This window comes from Fukomys damarensis, unplaced genomic scaffold (assembly GCF_012274545.1).
Source record: "Fukomys damarensis isolate Sample0158 unplaced genomic scaffold, DMR_v1.0_HiC HiC_scaffold_32, whole genome shotgun sequence".
In the NCBI taxonomy this organism is placed as follows: Eukaryota; Metazoa; Chordata; class Mammalia; order Rodentia; family Bathyergidae; genus Fukomys; species Fukomys damarensis.
In genome coordinates, this window is record NW_022900944.1 from 35,974,153 (window position 1) to 35,992,367 (window position 18,215).

The 18,215-nt window shown below is 48.1% G+C and overlaps 1 protein-coding gene and 1 long non-coding RNA gene across 4 annotated transcripts; one reads left to right on the forward strand and one right to left on the reverse strand.

Annotated features, from left to right (window-relative positions):
• Positions 1-940: 940 nt before the first annotated feature.
• Positions 941-13,227, reverse strand: Dhodh (dihydroorotate dehydrogenase (quinone)). 3 transcript variants are annotated; one of them, XM_010644489.3, is made up of 10 exons: positions 13,080-13,227; positions 11,109-11,321; positions 8,728-8,927; positions 6,538-6,620; positions 3,773-3,960; positions 3,147-3,260; positions 2,224-2,377; positions 1,903-2,062; positions 1,609-1,686; positions 941-1,436 (listed from the first exon to the last, which is right to left on the reverse strand). In XM_010644489.3, exons 1-9 carry the CDS (start codon positions 13,098-13,100, stop codon positions 1,647-1,649), a joined length of 1,173 nt encoding a protein of 390 aa, XP_010642791.1. In that variant the 5' UTR covers positions 13,101-13,227; the 3' UTR covers positions 941-1,436; positions 1,609-1,646. The 3 variants fall into 3 exon arrangements, with proteins under 3 accessions (XP_010642791.1, XP_010642789.1, XP_010642792.1); XM_010644487.3 differs by lacking the exon at positions 1,609-1,686 and having other exon boundaries at positions 947-1,436; positions 13,080-13,226; XM_010644490.3 differs by lacking the exons at positions 1,609-1,686; positions 13,080-13,227 and adding an exon at positions 12,883-13,032 and having other exon boundaries at positions 948-1,436.
• On the forward strand, positions 3,236-4,297 carry LOC109118658. The gene is made up of 2 exons (XR_002026037.2): positions 3,236-3,404; positions 3,938-4,297. It is a non-coding gene; the product is annotated as an uncharacterized LOC109118658 (long non-coding RNA).
• Positions 13,228-18,215: the final 4,988 nt, after the last annotated feature.

The window sequence follows — 18,215 nt, forward strand, 5'->3', positions numbered from 1 at the left end:
GATACAGACAGTTGTAAAAGCTCAGCTAGATCTATTAAAATGCAAAACATACCAACACTTTGGTTCTGCTATGGTAGCTCCACACAAAATTCAGGTAGAGGCACAAATATAAGTACAAGGATGATACTGAGGTACTTCATGATAGGAAAACACTGGAAACCATCCAAGCCATCACCAGAGAAGACTGGCAGAGCCAGGCATGGTGGTGCACACCTGTAATACCCACATTTGGTAGGCTGAGCGGGACCATCTCAAGTTCAAGGCCACCCTGGGCTACACTGTAGGGGCGGGGGCTGCCTAAGTATATGCCACCGGCTAGAACACAGCAGTCTAACAAACAGTGCCTATCTTATAACAGAAGGGAGCACAGAACCATCCTTTGGTGTGTAAATTGTGGAAAATGCAAAATAACTATAAATATAGAAAACTATACATTCCATGCCTAGAAGTATAAAAAATATACATAATTATATATACATATATATGCGTGTGTACATACAAATGTTTTTATGTGTAGAAAAAAGTCTGGGAGCCGGCGATTTAGCTCAGTGGTGCTGCTGCCTGCCTCACAAGTGCAAGGACCTGAGTTCGATCTCCAGTACCAAAACAGAAAAAAAGAAAAAAGTCTGGGAGGATTTATAACCGAAAAGTCATTACTTCTGGATGGTGAAATTAGGAGGAACAGAAGCTTACACTTTAGGAGTATCATACTATTTGAATTGCCAAAAAGAACATGCACTAATTTTATAATTAAAAAAATGAAGTCAGTATGCTTAGGAGATACACATCAAAGCACTCAAGGGTAAAGGGTCATGATACTTGTAACCCATCTTCAAATGCTTCAGCAACAATAGATAAAAAAATACGTATTTTATCTATGGCACATGAGACAGACAGATATTGAGAATGCAACTGTGGAAAACGGCAATAATTGGTGTATCAAAGTGAAAAGTATATGGAATTTCACTGTACTACTCTGGCAACTTTTGTCTGTATTTGAAATATTATTAAAACTTAAATAAAAATAAAGCTAGGATGACGGTCAGGTCCTGGGAGGCCACCAGAGGTCCAGAGAATGAAGGCCTCAAAGGACCAGCAGGGTCTCAGCAAAGCCCTGGCCCTCCAGAAAGGCTGGGTTTAAATCCAGGTTTTAAATGGCTTTATTTTTTCCAATGATGTCCTTACAATACTGGATCCGGAAAGAACCACAAACATAGCTTAGGGTCTGACCAAGCGACTGGAGAAATCCTCTGTGGGTCCTGGCGACCCCCATGATCAGCCCCACAGTCCAGCCGAGTCTAGTTCAGGGCTGTGGCTTGAGACAGAGTCCTCCTCCCCGATCCAGCCCAGCTGGCCTGAGTCCTGGGAAGAATCCAGATCCTCACCTCCGATGATCTGCTCCGATGGCATCTGTGACTCTGCTAAAACCCTGTTCTCTGGAAAGAGAAAACAAAGCAGTTTCAGCGAAGATAAAACAGCCTGCTTCTCCAGGAAGCCCACGTTCACAAGGACACTCCCGCGCCGCTCCCCCGAGTCCCACCCCGGAACACTGCGTGCCCTCCCCCACGTCCACTGCTTCTGCGGAGCAGGAAGGGAACTGGGTCTCACCACACACTGCTCCTTGGCACTGAGCCGGCGGAACTTAATTACTGCTCCATTCTGCCCGGATTCCTCAGGCCACTGACCCTTGAATAAATGGACAACGCTGCCCATAACACTGTAACCTCGGGTTGAATCCTGCACTCCCTCGGCACTGCTTGTCCTTCATCAAGGAGTAACCAAGTCTCCCCTGCCCTCAGGGTAACCTCTCTTCCTCAGTGAGCAACAGAGACGAATGGCATCCCTCTGACTTGAGTCTTTCTGGGTGGACTTCTCTTGCAAGCCCCACAGGGCCCCACTCACTTCAAGAGGGCCTCCAGCTCCCGCTTGATCCTGCCCACCACGGGGGGCCCCCCGTAGGTGAGAGCCGTGTAGAGCTGCACCAGGGAGGCCCCCGCCCGGATCTTCTCCAGCGCGTCCTGCCCGCTGCTCACCCCACCAACCCCGATGATGGGGATTCTGCCTGCAGAGAAGCACAGGACAGCAGTGACAGGGCGGGGACACCCAGCACCTTGGGCTGGCTTCGGCCTGCAGCAGATGCGGTAAGAGGGATCGCCAGTGCCCACGGGGAGCCTGAGCCACGCACAAGGGAAGACACAGAGGCACAGACAGCGGAGGCCTTGCCTTGGGTCAGTGCGTACATCTCGCGGATGGTCTGAGTTGATAAATGGCGGAGGGGCATCCCGCTCAGGCCTCCCGCCTCAGAGCGCAGGGCACCCCGCAGGCCAGCCGGGCGACTCACTGTGGTGTTTGTCACAATCAATCCATCGATGCCCAGCTGCAGTGCGACACAGAAACAGGTCTGAGTCAGGGCTCTGAGGGATACAGTAGCTTCTCTGGAAGACTGAGGCAGCCTCTAGGCCAGGGCCACAACTCCAGCCCCAGAGGCAAGAGCTACCCACGCCTCACCTGTCATCTTGTGTCAGAATGACCTTCAGTGTGACAGAGCAGCCACCGCACACTGCCACCCACAACATTCCGCCAGTAGAGGGTTCAAGCCTTAGAACAGTCCGCTTTATAGTGTCTTGCCAAAGGCCCCAGGTAGTAAGTGGAAGAAACAGGATTTGAACCCAGGGGACTGGGTGTGGTAGCACACACTTGTGATCCCAGCACTCAGAAGGCTGAGTCAGGAGAATCACTGCAAGTCTGAGGACAACCTGGACCACATAGTGAATTCAAGGCCATCCTGAACAACGTAACTAGACCCTATCTCCAAAAAAAAATGAACCCAGGGCTTAGTGTGTGTTTCCACTATTCTCCAAGAGGCCTGGTGTGCTGACTGGCTGGAGATGGGGAGACACAATATCCAGTTCCAGCCGAGGCTGGCCAGAGATGGCAGCACAAGCCGTAAAGCTCTTGTTGCACACCAGCAAAGAGGGGGAGGAAGAAGCATGGAAAGGGGTGCTTTTTACCATGGGATGAATTACATGACAGACACCCAACCAGCCTTTGAGGTCCAAGAGTCCTCGATCACGCTATTCAGGGCCATCCCTGTGAGCCAAGTGGACAGAGAAAGGTGCCCATGCCTGGGCTGGCCCCAATCGGACCTCTCTCACCACACAGGCGATGTCCTCCTTGTCCTGAGCCGTGAGGTCGGGGGCGATCTTCACCAGCACCGCCGGCTTCTGCACCCTCCGCAAGGCGTCCCTCTCTTGCAGAACCTGAGGTGACACGTGCCACAGATGGGGACCCCTGGACCGCAGCCCAGCAGCTCAATTGAGACCTTAAGCTGCAGTCGGTGCTTTCACACAGTCTCACACTCAAGCCTGAGCAATTTTCTCCTCCTCAGGAGACCCAACACTTGGGTATGAATCTGGCTCTGTTCTTCTTCGGGTACCCACTGGCATTAGCTAATGTCTTAAGGATTCTGACTTTTGTTCCCAGAGACCCCAGTGCGGTCCCAGCCCTGTTGATGAGAGCCATTCAATTTGTGTATTGTGCTAGGTTCTAGGCAGGGAGTGATAAACTAGAGAGACATAGACCCAATCACTATTGTGTAGAATCAGTGCTGTGCTAGGGTGCTTCGTTCAGGAAGGTGCAGTGAGGGCTCCTAACTGGTCCAGGTATGAGGGACAGCTTCTCACTGGGGACACTCAAGCTGTGCCCAGAGAAGGAGCAAGTTGGGGAGGACAGGCAGGAGGGATGGGGTGCAGAGAAGCGGTGTAATGCCCACCTTGGTCAGCAGGCGGCGCAGCTCAGTCTTTCCCTGCAGGGAGCGCAGCCCAGGGGTGTTGGGACTGGACACGTTCACCACCAGGTAGTCAGCCAAGGGGCCCAGCACCCGGATCCCCTCTGCATAGTCCGCAGCAGCATCCACTGACGTTTTATTCTTCCCCAGGTTTATGCCCAGCAGCAGGCCATCTGTAAAGATCACTCGTCAGGTTTGGTCCCCACTTCACTGCTGGTACAACTTTTTAAAGCCAGCCTTTGCCTCAGCAGCTGTGAACTTTCATACACCAGCCGACAAGTGCGGGGAATTACTGCCCACGCTACTGCCTGATGCCGAGAAACAGCTCGGCATCTTTATATGGCAAAGTGGGGGCCACTAGGAGGGTGTTCTGCTGCACTCTTCCCTTTTCAATTTGTAAAAATGTAATGGAAAATGGAAAAATCGGGAGTACAAATATTTGATTTGGGGGGGGCTGGAGTGCAGTCCAATGGCAGTGTGTGCATAGCATGCATGAGGCAGCATAAAAAATAAATACATAAACCAATGAATAACGGCCAATCTCTTAAGTCTACTAAAGTAAAAGGAGACCTGAATCAATGGGGTCCCTCAGAAGGGGCAACTTGAATCTCACAGGACACATATGGGTCTTGACTCAATTGACTGGATGACAATGGTGACAAAAAAGTAAAGAAAAACTATAAAATACTGGAAAGTGTTTTCAAGGACCATACCTAAAATATAAAAGTATCGGGCTGGGGATATAGCTCAGTGGTTCCGCTGCCTGCCTTGCAAGCGCAAGGACCTGAGTTCAATCCCCAGCACCCCCCCCCAAAAAAAAAAAAATATATATATATGAATAAAAGTATCATTTTTTAGTTTATTGGTACGTGGCATAGTACATAATGTTTATACTGTGGAAAGTTGGTGCATTCCTTTTTTTCATCCCCTGCTCTTCCCTGCCTCTCCCCCATCCCTTAATCCCCTGTTTTTAAAATCACATTATTTTATAATTTATCGTTTCAGTTCTCTGAAAAAAGGGACTTGCCTTTTAATCAGGATGCCACACCTCAGTGCTCCCAGGACGGCACTGACTGCTCCTGTGGTCTGGGCATAATTATTCCCCTTGCACGCTCAGAAGTGTCTGTTTGCACACCAGTGATACGGGTACCTTCCATGTGACAATCACCTGACTTGAGCTTTGAGCCTCTAACATAAAACTTTCACGACATGCTATGTGAGGAAGAAAGGAGCTGTCTCCGTGTGGCTGCTCCCGAGATAGTACTCTATCTGCAAAGGCCAAGGATACATCAGCGGTACAGCTGTTGCTTCCGGTTGGGAACAGACCTAGAACACCCAGCAACTTCACAGCACATCAGGCCAGGGATAATCAAGGAACATCCAGCACCATAGCCACCTTCCATACCCTGAATCACGCTTTCTTTGCTTTTTTGTTTGTTTGTTTGGGGTTTTGTTCCTGTAAGACGGGGTCTCACTATGTAGTTCAGGCTGGTCTTGAACTCACTATGTAGGCCAGACTGGTGATCTTCCTGCCTCAGCCTCCCAAGTGCTGGGATTATAGGCATGCACCACCAAACCCAGCTACGAATCACACTTTCTTATCATCATCTTGAAAAGAAGATGGATTTGTGCAGCTAATTTCCTGAGTGGGATTGGAAGGGGGATTAGATCCAATCAGACTAAAATCATACAACAAGGTCTCCAAGCTTCCCACATCTTGCAAAGTCATTTATCAGCCTTCATCCTTTACCACACAGGCTTCTGTGTGGCAACTGAACTTTCATTAGTAATCATCTGCCCAATGCAACAAGATTCTGGAGTTAAGTGCTGCTGAATTACCCCTTCCCCAAATGTCGCTTTGTCACCTCACGCGTCTTGGCATGGTGCTAAGAAGAAGCTGTCTTCGGGGCTCCCAGCTGCTGGCAGACACATATGTGCTGAGCACAGCTACAGGACTCTGCTCCACTCCAATGAACGCAAGGGTGGACTGGGGTGAGGGGGTTTCATGGAGGGCTGGGGATACAGCTTGTACACAGGGACCTGTGGACACCGAAAAGGAAGGCAAGAGGCGGGAGAGCCTCACACACCATGGGAGTCAGGACCTTCAAAGCTCCCCGGATGGGAGCACAGCAGGGTCTGGTTCTACCAAAGCCAGGTGTTTCTCAAGAGGGTCATTTCCTGCTCCCACATCTGAAATCGCCACAAGCAGCAGCCCTTTCTACCTCACTTCCTGAGATGAATACAAGAGCCACAGGCTTCCACATCCTGCTCCCAGATCTCCCATGACAGACCTCCCAAAAGGAGTCCCAGAGGGACCTACCGAGGAAAATGCCTCTGGGGCTGCGACCCCACACGGTCCCAGGGCTGTGACCCCCATGTGCAGCTGAGACAACAAAGTTGAGAGCCACAGGGAACAAATAGCATCTCCAAAGGCAGCCTTCGGAAGCACACGCTGTTTCTAACAGATCCTGTGGAATATTTCAAAATGCTACCACCATTATATCCAAGTGGGGAGCAGTATGGCCAACCTGACTTCTTTGTCTTTCCTAGTTATTCCATGTAAGGCTTTGCTCGATGCAAGACTCAGCTAGAACCTTGGAGGAGGTGAAGGAACCAGGAAACTCCTGTGGGAAAAGAGCCCGAGGTTCCCAGAAGCCTCTTCCTTCTGCTCAGTCACAGTCACTCCCCAGAGTTTCTCCTAACATTTCTTCTAACAGCTGTAGAAAGCCCTCCCTCGGCCTCCCCTTTACCTGCCGTGAGCCTGGTCTGCTTCTGCTGCCTTGCCCGTAACCTGCGCTCCACCGCCAGGAGCCCCTGGCTGTTAAATCCGCACCTATGGCACAAGAGCCAGAGGGAGGGCAAGATGAGAAGGCAGCAGTTTGGAAAAAGCACCACAGCCATTTCCACCACAGACTTACAACTTTGAAAAACAATCAAAAGTCATTTCCTAGACCTCCAAAATCTAAACAACCCTGGGACTCCAAGAGAACTTGTCAGAACTTCCAGCATACAGATTAAAATGTGTGAGCCAGCTGCTCAGCCAGGGAATGCTGGATACAACCCAGCAGGACCCGCCCTCCCGAGGAGCCGAAGCACACACTTTGCACCTGGGCCTCGGCTCTGCGTGCTCCTGCTGGAGCCCACCCTGCCACCCCATTTCCCCACCTTTTCTGCCTGTCCCTTCCTCATGGTCTGGATCAATTGCACTCTCTCCTCCTCGCATAAACCACAGCCACAGCAGATCCTCATCCCTTGACATTCAGAGCCTTCTGCACCCAGCTTTCTCCTGCCTCAGAATGCAGCAACATGCGCACGTTCCTGCATAGGTTACAATCTTCTAGAGGGCCAGAGTCAGGTCTTTCCTCTTTGTCACTCTGCCACTGGACGCCACCAAGGCAGGGACATCCTCACTGTGGTGTGACCTAGTGCCCTCCCTTTCCTTTCCTCCCCATTTGTGAGACCCATACCCCGTGCTACACTGGAAAAATGGTAATGACTCAAAGCTTTCCCAGTCTTGCTGACAAGTGAGGACATGAACGATGTAGCACGAAGTTCCTGAGCAAGTCCCCCTCCTGCCGCTTTCCCTTTCTGCTCCTGGATGTCCATGTGAGGATGCAGTGCTTGTGATGGGACGGCCTTCTTGCAAACAGCAAGGGAGACTGCAAGAAGCTGGACCAGTCTTGACATTACCTTGCCACTCAGCCCCTGGAACTGCTGATTCGTGTTATGAGAAGAAAGTAATAACAAATGCCTGTTGCTGGAGCCACTGTGTTACTTGCAGCCAGAAGCAGCAGAGCAGGTGAAGTGGCACATGGACTTGGTAACTGAGTAGCATTTATTGAGCACCCACCACACAGCAGTTGGAGCAAGGAGTCCGAACGCTCCAAGTGCCCGAGAGCAAAGCTCCCTGACCCACACCATTCATCTGCAGGATCCTGCCAACCACCATCATCCCAGACCTGCAGTTATGTGTGGCAGTTCAATCAGAAACATGCATATTTTGCCTGGCCAGTTCTGAAGATATTGGTCCCTGCCCACAATGCAGCAGAAAGTTCAAAAACTAGATCTCTGATGTTGGGAAATTTCCCTGAAATAGGCACAACACAGCAGAAGACACAGGCGGATAAACTTGTGCTGGGTCAATCTCAATCTCCCAGCACGTCACTGACAGCCCCAGACACCTACCAAAACCGCCCAAGGAGCCTGTCCAGCACTGCTGTCCAAAACTAGGAACTTATTCCACCTTCTGGGTTTGCTGTTGCACAAACTGCGCAGGGTAACAAAAAGAAGGGCTTTATACCACCTAGAAGGGCTTCTCGTCCTAAAAGCAGCTGTATACATTAAATAAATTATCCTGTTTATTATTGGTCAGTAAGGGCTGCCTGTTCAAAACCAGGGCTGCTGGCCACACATGGCTTCTCAGCCCCAGAAACGTGGCCGGTCCACCTCGAGAGGGGCTGGAAGTAAAGGGCACACCAGCATTGGAAGATTTGGCCCAACAAGGGAGGTAGCTAACTGATCTTTATATCAGTCACATACTACAATGATACTGACAATATGTTATTTATAATTGAATAAGTTATAAATTCTTAATTTTACTTCTTTTTCCTGTTTTAATGTGGTCACTGTAATATTTTAAATTACAATTTGGAGCTCACATTGTATTCCTTTTTGGCCCAGGTCAGACAAGGGCATCAGATTAACAATGTGGAGAAAGCTTAAAGTTCAACAAGCTGCAGCTGCGCCCAGCTGGCCCACACGTCCTCTCTGTGACTGTAGCGAAGGTACACAGCTCTCCACGCCTCAAGGCACCTGCTGAGTTAGCAACACTTGTTTTCCAGGGCTGGCACCCAGAAGTGCTCAGGGGAGTTCCTGAACATTCCAAGAGGGAACAGTGAGGTCTGAGAGCCCAGCAGGGCAGACACTGGGCCACCACCTACCGGTTAATGACAGCTTGGTCTTCAGGGAGGCGGAAGATTCTGGGTCTCAGGTTTCCATCCTGAGGCTGAGGAGTCACACTTCCTACCTCAACAAAGCCAAAGCCCAGCTTAAAAAGGCCATCCACGGCTTCCCCGTGCTTGTCAAATCCTGCAGCAATTCCCACTGGGTTTCGGAACTTACGGCCCAGGACTCTCACTTCCTGGGAAGAGACAGACAAAATCAGAGGTACACAGAGCGACAGTGGTGCTTCTCAGAGTGGTCTCTGGCACACCACCCTCAGAAGTCCCCAAGGGGCTGGTTTAAAACCCCAGGTCTCAGCGTCTGTTTGGGGCCACGCTCTCCAGGTGCGTCTAATGCCTGCTAGGACTTGAAAGCATGAGGCTGTATCATGATCAAGGCTGGGGAGAAACGAGCCCTTCCACCATTCCACCATCAGTTAATAGGAGAAGGGCACTGTCTTCTGCAGTTATGATAACAATTGGATTTTCTGGTCTACCAGCCTGGGCAGGTGAAAGCATTTCACTGGTTTCAGCCCCCAGTCATGACACTCTGAAGCCAGGAAGGAGCAAGCAGCAGTCAGCCCCAACTGATTAAGACCTCACCCCAGGTGCACCAGCCTGGAGCACACTTTTCTCAGGTGCACATTCCTCAGGCTCTGTGAGGAGCGGGAGGAAGGGTGGGCTCAGCAGGGCAGAACTCTGGAGCTGGCTCCAGCAGCTTCAGGGAGCTCCCTGGGTGTCCGCCCTGGAAGCAGGAGGTGAAGAAGGTGCTCCAAGAGGGGAGAGAACACAATGAAGGTGAGGTGTGTGAGGGGAGGGTGCTGCCCTTGGGCCTGCCTTGAGGATAGGGCTCTTAACCCCCAGCACACAACCCCTGGGTGGCTTTCAGGCTGGCCTCAGAGATTAGTTAAATGGAGCTGCAAGGAGACACAGCATCTGGGACTTCAAAAGTTTGAACTATGGGAGAGTCAAACACACAGCCGGGACGGAGAACAGAGGATTTAAGAAAGTGGTAGAAAGCTCAAACTAGAAAGGCAAGTTGGGGTGAGAGTATCAGGAGCCCTGGCTGTCAGTTAAGGAATCGGGAACACTGGGCACTGTGGTGTCCACCTGGAGGGCCACCTACTCAGCAGGCTAAGGCAGGAGGTTCACTAGAGCCCAGGAGTCGGAGACCAGTCTAAGTAACATAGCAAAACCACATCTCAAAAAAAATGCTGAGGCCACAATTACATGAGCGGCTAGAGGGGTGGGCCACACCGCAGCGTGCAGGGGACATTTGGGGCCACAGCAGCTGTGTACCATCCCGGGCATAATGTCGCCTCCTTGTAGTTCCCCACCTCAGCATCACCATCTTTGCTCCCACTTTATACTGGTCCCAGTCTGCGGTGAGGACAGCTTAACAAAAGGAAGGCTCTGTCTGATCCTATGCACCTTTTTGTGCTTCAGTGTGCGAAGTCAGAAAAAGTGACACAGCTGCTCAAAACTGCAAGCAGGGAGCGAAAAGGATGCTTGGGTGAAAGGAGTGGGAACTGCAGTGAAGGGCACAGAAGCAATCTGGACCTTTTAACCCCAAGGAGGCCTGAGTGCTGCTTGTTCAGGTTTCAAGCTCAAATCATTCTGCCGTTCCCCACTAGTAAGAAGTGTCCCAAAAGGAAAGGTCCCAGGAGGACATGCCTCCTTCTGTTTGGTTCACAGGCCACCAGCAGCGGCATACGGTGGGGCCATGTGTGTGCAGTGTGTGGCTGAATGAGGTAAGGCCGGGCCTCCCGAGGTACAGCTGCCTCCCTGCAGATGTCCCCCATTCGGCAAAGGGAAGAACTACGCCAACTGCATCCTCAGCAGGGCAGGGGCCAAGGCTGGATGCCAGAGTCAGACTCCCTGAGGGTGAATCCTGTCCTGCCACTTCCTGGCTTCGTGACTTTGGGCAAGCCACTGAATTCTGTGTATCTCTGTTTCCTGATCTGTAGATTGGGGTCACTGTAGGAAGGACCCACTTCATGGAGTCACTGTGAGGTTTAAAGAGCACAGCCTAACATAAGGTCCATATATACCGTACATAACTGCTGTTATGACAAGATTATGAGATCATATAAAGTAACTCCTCAGCCAGGCGTGGTGGCGCACACCTGTAATCCCAGCACTTGGGAGGCTGAGGCAGGAGGATCGCTGTGAGTTCGAGACCAACCGGGGCTACATAGTGAGTTCCAGGTCTGTCTCAACTACATAGTGAGACCCTGTCTCAAAAAAAAAAAAGTGACTCCTCAGATTGAGCTCCAGATCCCCTTTGCTAACCTGGGGCTCTGATTTTCAAAAGTTCGATCGCAGAACTTTTGAGAAGTGGGAGCGGACTCGATCCTCACAGTGATTCCAAGAGCACCTACCAGCATGTCAGAGTCCTGGAACGTGGCTCGAGGAAGGAGCCCCAGGGAGGTGAGGCGCACAGCCAGCCTGTGGGCTGACTCCGCGTCCAGCAGCCCCTGCAGAGCTGGCATCAAGTATTCAGCGTAGAAATGCTCATCCCCAGAGGCTGTCAGGTAGGAGCCGAAGAGGAGCCCTCCTCCGCCCAGAATGGCCACGGCATCCAGGGCCCACTTCTGCAAAAAAAAAAAGAGTCTGTTAGGGGGCCCCGTGCCCCCAATCCTTGCATCTAGGCACACAGGACATAATGACGTGCTGCACGAGGCCACGACTCCCCACTTCTGCTGACGCTAAATTTCAGTCCAGCTCACACTTAGGCCTCTGCAGAGGCTGTGTCTACACTGCTTGCACAGTCTGGCAGGGACGACTTTCCTTACGACACTAGACCAGGGGTTTCCAGAAGAGGCACTACTGCCCCTTAGGGGACGTGGCCTTTTTACTGGTTACGGTGACCAAGAATTCTAACAGACTTAATATGCAAGAATCTATTCCATGTCCTCTATGACTTTTGAACACCCCACTGACATTCTTGTGGGTAAAAAATAGTCTAAGTTATCTGAGCCAAAAAGCAAACTATATTTCACCGCGTACTATTTCCCACATGGCTGTCATACATACTGACTTTTCCAAAAATAGTTATCAGGTAAACTGTTTTGCATAAAAAATTACCAAGAATTAGTCACCATTTCAGGAAATCCCATAAGAAATGGCAGAGAACTTTGCTCGGATTGTGTGACAGTGCAACACGTGTGGCACTCACATTTTTAAGTACTGGAGGCTTAAAGCACCTGACCATCTCATTTATGTGAGTCATGTCCCAACATCCACATATGGAAATAACTTATTAAATTTCTCCTGTTGTGGTCAGGATATTATTTTGATATTTTAAAATTATACAGAGAGCGGTGTGTGGTGGCACACACCTGTAAGGCTGAGGCAAGAGGGTCGCTGAGTGTTCAAGGCCAGCCTGAACTACAGCGACAACTTGTCTCAAAAAACAAAACAAAAAAACCCAAAAACCAAAACAAACAAAAGGGGGGCCGGGGATTTAGCTCAGCGGTTCGGTGGCCTGCCTTGCAAGCTCAAGGACCCGAGTTCAATCCTGGGTACCAAAAAACAAACAAACAAAAAAATAGGCCGAGGATTTAGCTCAGTGGTTCCACCGCCTGCCTCGCAAGCGGAAGTTTGTGAGTTTGGTCCTCAGTACCAAAAACAACAACAAAATGTCAGATTAAGCTCAAAGATGGGCAAAAGAGACCTGGTTCCTGTACTTACAGTGATGCAATCTCAAGAGACAGAAAAAATCAGTGACCAGGCAAAGATAGCCATGACAATCTACTGCTATGAAGGAAAAAAGTACGTACTGTGTACGACCCAACAAATCTCTGAGGAAGAAAAAGCCTTCAAGAAGTGACTTAATCCTGATAGTCAAAGGGTAAACATGAGCTGAGGAGGAAGCAGTAGGAAGTTATAAAGGATCTCTTGATGACAAGAGAAGGAGAAGTCCCAGGGAATGGGGAAATGGAAAAAGTTTGTCGGGAATCTAAGAACACGTAGCTTAAAATGAAGCAGGAAAAACAGGCGAGCATCTTGGCCAGAATCGCCGGGTTTTGTTTCTAAGAAGTTAACATGATCAGAACTACCTTTAAGGATCCCTCCAAGTGGTTAATGTAGGCCACACATCTGCCCGCTCTCCCACACTGGAGAAGCGCCTAGTGGTAATTAACACTTACGCACCAGTCATGAACAGGACCGTTGCCGTTTACACAGATCTGCCCCAGTACACGTGTAACTAACTGCACAAGCATCTGTAGCTGCCCCTTAAGACACACGCGCGTTCCAAAGGTGCCCGCGCCCTAGCAGTCCCTCCACACCGCCCCAGGACCCGTCCCCGACTCTGCCCTGCCGCCCCGACCCTCACTTTCCAAACTCACTCTGAACTGGCCCCACGCCATGCTACTGCTGCCGCCGGCCCGCCCTCTCACTCCGGGAGAGACTGCAGCGCCTCCTCCCGGAGCCGCCAACCCACCAATGGTCTGGAAACCGGGTGGAGCGAGCGCGGCCGCCGGGGGCGGGAGGGTGAGTGGGACGCTTGTGAGCGTGCGCGTCCGCTAGGCCACGCCTCTTCCGCCGTCTTCTCGGCCTTGTTGCTAGGTCTCACCCGGGAGCTGGATACTTGAGTCCCTGTGGAGGAAGCGTCTTTCCTCCTGGTTGTTGCGGTGTTTTGTGTTATATTGGTGTATGTTTGCAGTATATATCGTTCGTAATTGGTACACTTACATAGCAAGTCCCAGTTCTTTTCAATTCCCTATTCCTCCCGTCCCTCCCAGATCCTTTCGATTCTTCATCCTATTCTGTTTACAAAAGTTCTATTTTCATTTTTTTTTTTTTCTTGGTACCGGGGATCGAACTCAGGACCCTGTGCTTGCGAGGCAGGCGCAGCGTTACTGAGCCAAATCCCCGGTCCTCTTCAATTCTTTTAAAATCCCCTTTCCCTCCTTTCTTCTCATCTCTTGTTCCCCTGTCCTTTCGAAAAAGATCGCCCTGCTTCCTATTTATTAAGTATAATTTTTTAGTTCCTCATTTAAGAGAAACCAGGTCATATTTCAGCTTCCGTATCTGGCTTACTTCACTTAATATTATGGTCTCAGGGTGCATCCATTTACCTACCGGGGCCTCTCCTTTATCTTCTGCAGAGTACGCCGCTGTGTGTGTGTGTGTGTGTGTGTGTGTGTGCGCGCGTGTGTGTGCGCGCGTGTGTGCGCGCCCGCGTGTTCCTCCATCTGTTGGTGGGCGTACAGGCCACTGTGCTGACGAGACGCTGTGTGCGTCTAGGCTCCAAGGTCTAGCCATCATAAATTGCGCTTCTATGCACACCAGTGTGCATGGATCACTAATGTGATGACTAACTCTTGAGAAGTTACCCAGAAGGAGAAAAATGGGTTGACAGAATTTCTAGTTTTAGTTTTTTGAGCAATCTTCACACTGATTTCCATAGTGGTTGTACTACTTTACATCCCCCCTACAATGTAGAAGTGTTCCTTTTCTCCCATAGCCTTCTCACACTTGTTATTTGATTTCTTTTGTTTGTTTATTTTGCATGACAGGGTCTCCCTACGTAGTTCAGGCTGGATTTGAACTCACTGTATAGCCCAAACTAGTCTGGAACTTGCAGCGATCCTCCTGCGTAAGCCTTCCAAGTGCTGGGATTATAGGCATACACTACCATGCCCAGCTATTTTTTGATTTCTTAATGACTGTTATTCTTGCTAGTATAAGATGGTATCTCAATGTCATTTTAATCTGCGTTCTCTAGTGAACAGCAATGTTGAACATTCATGTATTTATTGGACATTTATACTTCTGAGATGTCTATGAATTCGGCAGTTAATCTATCTAGTCCTGGCCCTTTTAAGTTTTTTTATTATCTTTTTATTGCTGCTTCAATTTTGTTGCCTGGTAATGAATCATTGGGAGTTTTAAGTCTTCTTGGTTCAATTTCATTAATTCATATGTGTCTCCATTTCTTCTGAGTTCTCCAATTTTGTGGTGTACAGATTTGTGAAGTTGCTAATCATCTTCTGGTTTTCAGCACTGTCTGTTATGATTTCACCCTTTTCATTTCTAATTGCATTGGTTGGTGTCTTTTCTTTCTTTTGTAAGGCTGCCTAAGGGTTTATTCTTTCAAGGAACTGGCTGTTTAATTCACTGATTCTTTGTGGGGTTTTTGTTGTTGTTTTTTTTTAAGTCTCCATTTCATTGAATTCTGCTCTGATCTTTATAATTTCCTTTCTTGTACAAACTTCGGCTTTGGACTGATCTTGTTTTTCTAGACCTTGAGGTGCATCATTAGGTTATTTCTTTGGGCTCATTCTGTTTTTCTGATGTAGAAATTCACAGTTATAAACTTCCCTCATAGGACTGCTTTCATTATGTCCCGTAAGTTCTGATATGTTGTACTGGTGTTATCATTTAATTCTAGGAATCATCTTATTTCTTCTATGACTCACTTATTATTCAAGAGTGTTGTTTAATTTACATATGTTTGCATAATGTCTATATTTCTTTTGCCATTTATTTCCAGTTTCATTGCATTATGATCTGGTAATGTGCTTCAGAAACTTTCTATTCTTTCACATTTACTTAAGCATGCTTTGTTTGCTACTGTGTGGTCTATTTTGGAGAAAGTGCCATGTGCTGCTGAAAAGAATGTGTGTTCTGTTGTTTATGTTGTTGGGTAGAACAGTCTGTAGGTATCAAGTCCATTTATACAAGCTTTGGTTTAACTCTAGTATTTCTTTGTTGATTTTTTGTTTGTTTGGTTGGTCATTTGACCTATTTATAATAGGGTGGTATTGATGTCATCTTCATTATTGTTTGTTTTATGAAGTTGGGTGCACTGTAATTTGGTGCATATGTATTTATAATTGTTATCTCTTCTTGTTGACTAGTTCTGTTAACCAATATATAGTGTCCTTATTTACCTCTTTTGATCAGCTTTGCCTTAAAATTCACTTTGAAAATAGGATGACTACCCCTGCTTGTTTCCAGGCTCCCATTGCACAGAATATTATTTTCCTTTCTTGGACTTTTAGTCTAGGAATTCCTTTTTGAATTAAGTATGTTTCTTGTATACAATATACTGCTAGGTTTTGTTGATCCATTCCACTAATCTGTGTCTTTTTATTAGCACACTGAGACCATTCATGTTGATAGTTATAACTGATAAGTTTGACTTCATTTTCCTGTTGCTGTTTTCCTTTCTCCCTTTTACTTAATTGCTACCTGGTATATTCACTTTATTGGATGTTTAGGCATTGTTAACATCATTGTCTCTTTCTAGGATATCTTTGAGAATTTTTTGGAGTGTTGGTTTGGTATGATGAACATTGTTAGTGTTCTTTCTCTTAGAAATATCTTACTTCTCTGTTAATTTTGAAAGATAATTCTGCAGGATATATCAGTCTGGGTTAGAAGTTGTTTTCTTTTAGAGGTTGAACACTTCATTCTAGTTCTCCTTGCCTTTAAGGTTTGTGTTGGGAAGTCTACTGTAATTCTGATGGGTTTTTCTTTTTTTTTGTTTGTTTGTTTTTTTGAGACAGGGTCTCACTATGTAGTTGAGACTGACCTGGAACTCACTATGTAGCCCAAGCTGGTCTCGAACTTATAGCGATCCTCCTGCCTCAGCCTCCCAAGTGCTGGGATCACAGGGGTGCGCCACCACTCCCAGCCTGATGGATTTTTCTTTATAAGTGATCCCTGCTTTTCTCCTACTCCTCCTGAGTGCATCTCACAGCCACATCTTCAAAGGTCACAGCCACAAGGACCAAGGGGCCAGCAACTCTCAGAGCCTGCACAGACTGGTGAGTGACCCTGGTGAATGGATCTGTTCCCAAACTCCGTTTCATCCATGTAAAATACCTATGAGGTCCAAGGCACTGCTTGGTGGCTCATGGAGACCTTGGGCAGGTTCCTCCCAGCCTCACCTGCTGGCAGCACTAAATCAGGATTGTTGATCTGTGCTTTTCCCTAACACCTTTAAAAGTCTGTTCTTGTATTGGATTTCTGGTGTTTTAATTATGGTGTATGGTTTGTTTTTTGTTTGGTTTTTTTTTTTTTTTCATGGCTTTTGGGGATTCTATGTTTATCACTTACCTGTATCTTAAATTATTATTCCAAGTCTAGAAAGTTTTCTGCTACTACTTCTGTAAACATGTTTTTTATATTCTTTGTGCTGTCTTTTAATTTTTCAATAATTCCAATTACTCTTAATCTTCTGTAGTTTAGCAGCTATTGGATCCACTTTTCATAATATCTTGTTATTTTTAAGGTCCTTCTCATTAATTGATCACTCGCCACAGCCTGCTTCTAGATCTAACACTCTGTCTTCATACTGATCACTTCTGCTACCCATATTTTCATTTGCATTTTTAATCGCCTGGATTTCTGTTTGGAAGTTTTTTGTGGACTCCATTTGTTTTCTTTTTCTTTTTTGGTTTTTTGAGACAGAGTCTCTCTATATAGTTGAGACTGACCTGGAACTCACTGTGTAGCCCAGACTGGCCTCGAACTCACAGCAATCCTCCTGCCTCAGCCTCCCGAGTGCTGGGATTACAGGCGTGCGCCACTACGCCCGGCTTGTTTCTTTAGAACTGCTAGATCTTTATTAGTGTCTTCTTTAGACTCAGTGGTCATTTGTTTCATTGGGATCATTATCTGTTTAGTTATATTTTCTTTGAATTTGCCAACCACCTTATTGATCTTTTTTGTTATCTCTACTGTGTCCTTTCAGACATTTCTGCTGTGTGGTTTTTTATTTCCTCCCCCTCCCTACTGTATGGATTGGCTTTGGGGGAGTTGGGAGTTTTGTGAGGCATTTTGTTGCCTTGTCTCCTCATATCTCTTTTTGTATCTGAGTTTTTTGCCTTGTTGCAGAAATGTCCTCTGGGCGTGCCTGGCTACTGCCCTTCACTTCTGTCCCGGGATCCAGCTGCCTCCATTTATTTGGGAGGGTAGCTTGCAACTTTTTTTGCTTAGTACCCAGTTCTTCAGGAATGGGCAACAGTATTGTTTATGACACCCCAGGAAATCCAGATACTGGCATGTAGAGAAAACCAGTTGACAGCAGTTGGCTACCCAGTCACAGGAAAGTTAGCAACAAAATAGCATCAAATATAAACTGGATACTGACAGACCCTAAGGACCACCCTTAACCAAAGCGAAGAGATCTGTGACTTTAGTAAAGACACTTAGGCAACCCAGATATTGACCTCCCACATAAAGGCCACAGCCTCCACTAGGTGTAGGCAGGGTGGAGGAGCTCCCGCAGACCACGGGACTCAATGCCATCATCTTCACCTCGAGACTCCTCTGAAGGTTACACGCCGCAAACCTGGCCTCCCACCGCAGCACGCAGGCCTTGTGATCTTCCTGGCCTTGCCGTGAGCTTCCGAGGGGTCTATGTCTAGCCCCCACCCTCTCCTCCCGCGGCTGTCTCCCACCAGTCTCTGCGGAGGGTAACACTTCCTGGAGGGAAACTCTTTTGCGGCCTTGGTGTCGTCCTCATTCGG